Source organism: Gossypium arboreum, chromosome 10, assembly GCF_025698485.1.
Source record: "Gossypium arboreum isolate Shixiya-1 chromosome 10, ASM2569848v2, whole genome shotgun sequence".
NCBI lineage: Eukaryota > Viridiplantae > Streptophyta > Magnoliopsida > Malvales > Malvaceae > Gossypium > Gossypium arboreum.
The window spans coordinates 29,522,012-29,529,216 of NC_069079.1; the positions used below are offsets into that span (position 1 = coordinate 29,522,012).

Sequence of the window (7,205 nt, forward strand, 5' to 3'; positions counted from 1 at the left end):
TCTTCTTCTTTCATGAAGCTAAAGGAAAAGAATAGGGTTTCAAGCTTTTTAACTTTCCTCCTTGGGAAGTATATTCAATTTATTTATTTTTTGGTAATTTTTATATTTTTGAGATCGTGAGAGTTTGATTTAGTTAACTCGTGTACTAATTTGTAAAATTGCTATAGTTTATAAATGTTTCCACTGATGAGTTCTTGATAAAATTGGTGTTAAATGGTTAGATTTTAAATTTAGATATGAGAAAAGACTAATTTGTAAAGTGAAATCTGTTAGTTTTAAATATAGAGACTAAAATATAAATATTTCAAAATTGAATGTTCTGTTATTATAGACAGTAGAGGTTCTTAAAATGATTTAATTGAGATCGGTTTCGAAACCACTGCTCAATTTTGAAAGATATTGGAATTTCAATTTTAGGGACTAAATTAAATAAAAATTAAAATTTTAAATTTAAATAATAAATTGGTCCCTCATTTAAAAAGTTTAAAAAATCTAAAATCTAAATATTTATAAATTTTAAAAAAATTCATAAAAATACTAAATTATACATTTAAAATATATAAAAATACTAAATTATATATATTTAAAAATTCAAGATAAATAAAACACTTTAAACAAGTAACTTATCAAATCAAGTTTATCATATTAATTATATTGTTTTTCTCTTATTTTATTTTAAAAGAGTTTTAAAATATATATGGTATTTATGTTTATTAATTTAAAATTTAGTCATATTTTTAACATAATTTTAATATAGTGAGTTTAATTTTTAATTTAACTCGAATAAATTTATTTGAATCGATTCAAATATTATTTCATTAAATTTAATTAAAATACAAATTAAATTAAAATAATAAAATAAAATTCATTAACTCTAATTTTTTTTAATTCGAATTGAATGCCATCTTAAGGTTGAGTAAAAAGAAATGGGAGTGAATAAAATTAAAACGACAGCGTGGAGTAAATTTGAAAGGGTGCGTGCAATGACGCGCCCCCAAATTTTTGTTTCGCGCCAAATATCTCAACCAAGCTTCTCTGGCAAGCTTCACAGTGGATATCTATTATCTCTAGGGTTTTCAAAATCAATGTCATCTGTATTAATTTTGTTATATTTTTCTTCTTTATGTGAATGTCATACAAAGGGTGTTCTTATTTCTTCTTTCTGGTTTCTCTTAAATTGGTTGAACCGCGTCGCGCTTCAACTGAGAAGGAAGAAAAAGGTCTACAATGAGGAGATCCACGAGGAGATCTTCAATCGGGATTGGATTAGGAGCTGAAGAACGCCATAATTCAAAGCCGGTACTTTCATTTCCATAAAAAGCTAATGTTACTATTAATTATATATTAGAAGTTTTCTGCTAGGAAATCCTTATCAAAGACATTCCATATAATGGGTTGAGATTCTTAATTTTGAAAAAGAGGAATTCTTTATTAAGTATTGTTTGACTTGAAGGTAGAGGAACTTTGCAAAGCTTAGCTGCTTTGTGTCTTACGTATGTGTGTGTTTTTATAATATCTTTGCAGTGTTTAACTTATTCTTAGGACAATTACGAAAAGCTTGTACAGAAATTGAAATAACGGCATAATAAAATGAAGCTTTTACGCTTGACTTCCCATAGCCTTAGTTTCTTTTTCCCCTTTTTTGATATCGAAAGATGCATGGTTGAGGATTTGCTTATTCATATATATACAGACCGGAAGTTTTAGTACAAGATTTTCCTTGTCGTCATTTGTTAAACGAGTGGAGAAACTCACTGATGATCAACGAACTGCGATAAAGAAAGTTGGTTTCGGTAATTTGCTTTTGATACCTAACCAGATGCTGAGCAAGAGTCTGCTAGTAGAGTTGATGGACAGATGGAATTCTGAGGAATGTGGTTTTATGCTGCTTCCTGGTATTGTCAAAATTACACTGATGGATGTAGCTTTAATTTTGGGGATTCACGTGATTGGTGACCCTATACTGCTTAGGGAGGATGAAGCCTTTTCTGAGCTGGAAACTGATTATGGAGCTGCTTTATGGAAGAGAAAGATCACAGTTGCGTCACTTGAAAGTAGACTTGATTCGCTTGGACAAGTAGTTAATGAAGACTTTGTTAGGACATTCATGCTCTTTACATTTGGCACTATTCTTTTTCCCAATGCAAATGGAAAAGTGGATTCCCGTTATCTTTCCTTCCTTAAAAATTTGGATGATATCAGTTGCTTTGCGTGGGGTGCAGCTGTTCTAGAGGACATATTTATGTGGTTGAACAAAAGAAAAGAGTCAAATGTGCAGTATGTTGGAGGTTGTCTTATACTTCTTCAAGTAAGTTGGGATTACTTAAGATGCTAATGAGTCGTAAAAGTCCATAGTTTTTGTCTAAATTCTTTATTGTTAAAGAATTCTGTCAATTCAAACTCCCTTTTCCCTCCTTATGTTCTGTGATTTAAAGGAAAAACAGTTAAGGGTATGGGGACTAGTTCTAGATATTAGAACATGAAGGGTTTCTGCTTATGTAAGCATACTTGATTTACACCATCTTTGTTACATTTTTGTGAAAGGTATGGTGTTATGAGCACATTGACTTGGCCCGACCAGAGTTGATGGAATGCCAGTCAATGTTTCCTCGTGCATGCCGATGGGAAAGTAGTAAGTCCCATCAGAGACAATGGTTTGCTGCAAAATTCCGGGAAATGCAGGATTGTCAGGTGCAAAACTTAACCATGTATGTATTTTACCTGTTTTCTAACATTTTTATGCTAATTTTAAATATTTATAACAGATAACGTGGCATCTTCAACCAACTTCTGAGGAGTTACAATTTGATGTTATCAACGAGTTATTGGAGGTTGAGAGTTCCAGTATAGACAACTCCTCAGATGCCAGTTCAACTATTGGTGTGAGTTCCTTGCTTAGTCGTTCTTTTTCTGAAATCCTCAAACAATTATCAAGCTCTAATATCCTTTTCTTGTTGTTAAAGGTTACTGGACTTGAAGTAGAATCACTCGAGCATAATTCCTGTAAAGTCCAAGGGGGAAAAGTGATCAATTTGAAGCGGTCAACAGTGCCACAAAGTTTACCAGAAGTGCAAGCAATGAGGTTTCCTTCAACTTCAGATGCTTCGGTAGCAGACGAGGACTGCATGGAGATACCATCAGAGTGCCAGAACTTGCAGCAATTGACTTCTAGCCAGGTGAGTTTTACCTCCTATTTCCCCAAATAGTGCAGTTCATTTATTGTTATGAGTTTCTTGCTTAGTTGCGCTTAAACGCTTAAACAGTTAGTTGATAGTGCAGTTCTTTACTGTTAAAGGTTGTTGGTCTTCTTCAACTGGAATCCGATGTGATTAATACCAGTAAAGTACAAGTACAAAAGGAACAAGAGCAGCCGACAGCATCTCAACATGTACGGGAAGTGGAAACAGAGACCATGGACTTCCAATCAACAACACGTGCTTCCGAGTTAAGTGATGAGTTTGTGGAACTATCATCTAGGTACCAGAACTCAGAGAAACTGACTAATTCCAATGTGAGTGGGTTATCATCTTCTCTTGCACTATATTTATGTCTCCAAATAGTGTGATGGACTGATTGGCGCGACTTCCTTTCTTAATTGTGTACTTGAACACTTACTAGAAGCTATTATATGTTAAAGGTTGTTGGACTTCATATAGAATCAGGGGAGAGTAGTACCAGTAAAGTAGAAGTACTAAATGGACAAGAGGTTAATTTGAATCAGTCAACAACATGGCAACATTTAACAGAAGTGCAAAGAGAGGCCACGGCTTTTCCATCGATGCCATGTGTTTCCAAATCACACATGGAGTGTGGAGAGCTATCATCACAGTCCCATAAGGCAGATAAATTTATGAGTGGCAAAGTAAGTTTTCCTCCTATCTCTAAATTATTTATTTATTTGTTCCGTAGTTGGTTTAAATGAACATGGATATATGATGTTTGTTCTTCAGGAAGATGAATTGATGAAGAGAAACCAGATACTGGAAGTTGAAAATAAAGAACTGAGGAAAGAGGTAGAGGCTTTAAAATTGGAAATCAAACAATTGAAAATGGATATCTGTTGCACAAATGATCTGGTGACCCGTTTAGAGGGACTTGTAATGGATGAAATATACTAATCATTATTATATAGGAATTACTTATCAAATGCCTTCTCTTCTCATTTGCAAATTTTAATATTGGTGACTCTGCTGCATATCTGAAAATCCTTTTGTTTTGATACAAAAGTGATATTAAGGAAGAGTTTACGGATATTGTATGAACCAACGGAGCTAAGTTCAGGGTTAAAAAAATCAGATGATCAATTCTCAGCCTTGTTGACTCAAAATGGTGAAGGAACCATTTAATCTGTCCTTGATATAGGTGGTGTTGGGTTGCTAACTTTGACATTGAATTGCATGTAATAAAACTCATGTACCTAAGAATTTGGAATTACAAGTATTTTCCATAGATAAAGGTCAGACTCGACGACCTTTTATTACTTTATCTCATTTGCTATGCTATGATTGTCTCAACTGTATTCATGCCTTACGGTATACTTAAGATTCATACTTGATTTGAGGGTTGAGATTTAATTAAATGTTTAATTTAAGTTATTAGAAACCAAACCTCAACATTATGACAAATATTTCAAAAATATAATTATAAAATTAGACTTTGTTCATTTATTTTCAAGATTTAAAATATAACTATATTAAAATAAAATATTTATAGCTATTTAAATTAATTAAGTTAAATATTTTAATAAATCTTCAGTTTTATTTGTTAGGGATAATATAATTTTGATCATTGAACTTAACAATTAGGTTCATTTTGATACTTATACTTTTTTTTTCTTTTGGCGCTTAAATTTGATAATTAAATTTATTTGGTTTTAAACTTAAAAATGTAAAAGTTTGATTATGTGACACTTTGAGAATGTGCTACATCATCACTTGAAAATTTAAAATTTATATAAATTTCCGGTAATAATGTGGTATAATCTCGAGTGTTACATTTAGTATTTTAATAGTAGGATCAATAATTTAACAAGTTAGTTCATTGGTTCTCAATTCAATCAGTTTGACCATTAGACCAATAATAATTAATTAAATATTTAAAAATTCATAAAATCCAGAAAAAATATTTAATTGGTTCAATCTATTTAACTGTTGAATTTTGTCTCGATTTTTAATTTTTACCAATTTCAAGTAGTTTTCAAGTCAACAGGTCTATCCGATTTGATTTTGTTCTAGTAATACTGGTCATATAATCAAATCTTGTTAGAATCCAAATTCAAAGACCAAATGGAAAAAATACAAATACCAAAATGAACAATTGTGAGGAAAAAAAAATATTATCCTTATTTGTTGGGAATTTAGGGTTTCAACATGTATAAACAACAAACAAGAACAAAAAAAGAGAAAAAGAAAATTGAGCACACAAATTTTTACATGGAAAACTCTTTCGAAGAGGATAAAAACCATGGGCAAAGGAGTCTTCGACTTTTCACTAAATGAGTAAACAAACGAGACTACAATAGGGAGAAAATAAATCTATATGTACTCAATGTACAAACCCAAACCTCAAATAAAAAGTCCTAACTTAGGAACAAAATTCTCTCCATAGTTACCACAAACTCTCACAAAAACTCATATGCGATTACATCTTGTCGCTCTTCAAGAAAATCCCTTGTTGATTGGCAAGTCTAAATCATGGTTACAAAAGCCCTTTAAATAGGCTCAATACTAAGGGCTAAAACAACCAAAAAAACCCTAAAGTAATTAAAGTCCAGCTAGGAGAAAAAGTTCTATTAAGCTGTACAAAACGTGGCTGCATAAAATCAGGAATCGTCATGACGTCGTGATGTGCTGGCTTTCCTCATCATGATGTCGTCGCAGCAGCGACCTCCTCGTCCCGATGTCGAACCTATTTTGGCCCTTCTTCGATTGCTCGTCTAAAATACCTACAACGTGTCCAATAAATGCGAAGCACACCCCACAATATTCTTCTAAATAAAAGTTTTACCATAAGATTGCATAGGGCAAGGAAAAAAAAAGTGCAAATGGGTTTATGGAGAAACCGACCTTCTTGTTCATTTCTAGACCTGATTTAATTGGTGTGGGCAATTGATTGACTTGTAAAATGATTCTACATGAAAGATTAAAAACTAAAGATTGATTTTCAAGAAGCCGATTTCTTTAATATTTTACTAAAAAAGGCCCATTTCCAACATTATTTACGGAATTGGGCCATTTAAAACATTATTTACCGGAATCGGCCAAAAAACACAAAATACTTCCATGTAGGCGCGTTTTGAGGGGAAATTGCAGAAAAAGCTCCCTCGAGGGAGCTTTTTTGCCCGTGTTTTTTCTAGGATTTTTTTGAGATATTTGTATGTTAGGGTTTAGGGTTTTTAAAAAAATAAATTAAGGTTTAGGGTTTTTGAAAAAATAAATAATAAATCTTAAACCCTAAACCCTAATTTATCTTTTTAACCTATAAACCCTAATTTATTTGTTCAAAAACCCTAAACACTAACATACAAATATCCCAAAAAACCCTAGAAAAAACACGGGAAAAAAAGCTCCCTCTCGTCAGCACTTTTGCCATGTCAGGAAAAACACTTTTACGTCAACGCGCTTTTGCTGACATGGAAAATCGCTTCCTCGAGGGAGCTTTTTTCTGTAATTTTCCCTTAAAACGCGCATACATGGAAGCGTTTTGTGCTTTTTGGCCCATTTCGGTAAATAATGTTTTAAGTAGCCCATTTTCGTAAATAATATTGGAATGAGCCTTTTTTAGTAAAATACTTCGACTTCTCTCTCCTTCAACAAAAATTATGCAATTTCGATAATTAACTTAAAATTATATTATACTATGATTGCATGTTTTACATTGAATTAATTATTTATTTGTGTAAAATTATGGGGTAAAATTTGAATGTTAAAATGTACTTTAAGTATACACTTTGTACATTTGAAATTTAATCCTTACTTTTATTTTCTGAAATTTAATCCCATAACTTTTAAATTTAAAAAGTGCAATTGTTATCTCAGTATTAAAATTCTTCTATTAAATTTACTATAATTACATTTTGAAATTAATATATATATATATATATATTCACTTGATAATAATGTAACAAAAAATAATTTTGAAAATACTCATTAAGATCTTTTCTTAAAACACTTGTCATGATAAAAAACATTTTTGTTGTAATGTTT

The 7,205-nt window shown here is 31.6% G+C and overlaps 1 protein-coding gene across 1 annotated transcript; it reads left to right on the forward strand.

Moving 5' to 3' along the window:
- The first annotated feature begins 977 nt into the window (after nt 1-977).
- On the forward strand, nt 978-4,455 carry LOC108487613 (uncharacterized). The gene is made up of 8 exons (XM_017791996.2): nt 978-1,299; nt 1,694-2,308; nt 2,545-2,691; nt 2,766-2,882; nt 2,964-3,176; nt 3,296-3,511; nt 3,638-3,862; nt 3,951-4,455. Exons 1-8 carry the CDS (start codon nt 1,228-1,230, stop codon nt 4,116-4,118), a joined length of 1,773 nt encoding a protein of 590 aa, XP_017647485.1. The 5' UTR covers nt 978-1,227; the 3' UTR covers nt 4,119-4,455.
- The last annotated feature ends 2,750 nt before the right edge of the window (nt 4,456-7,205 follow it).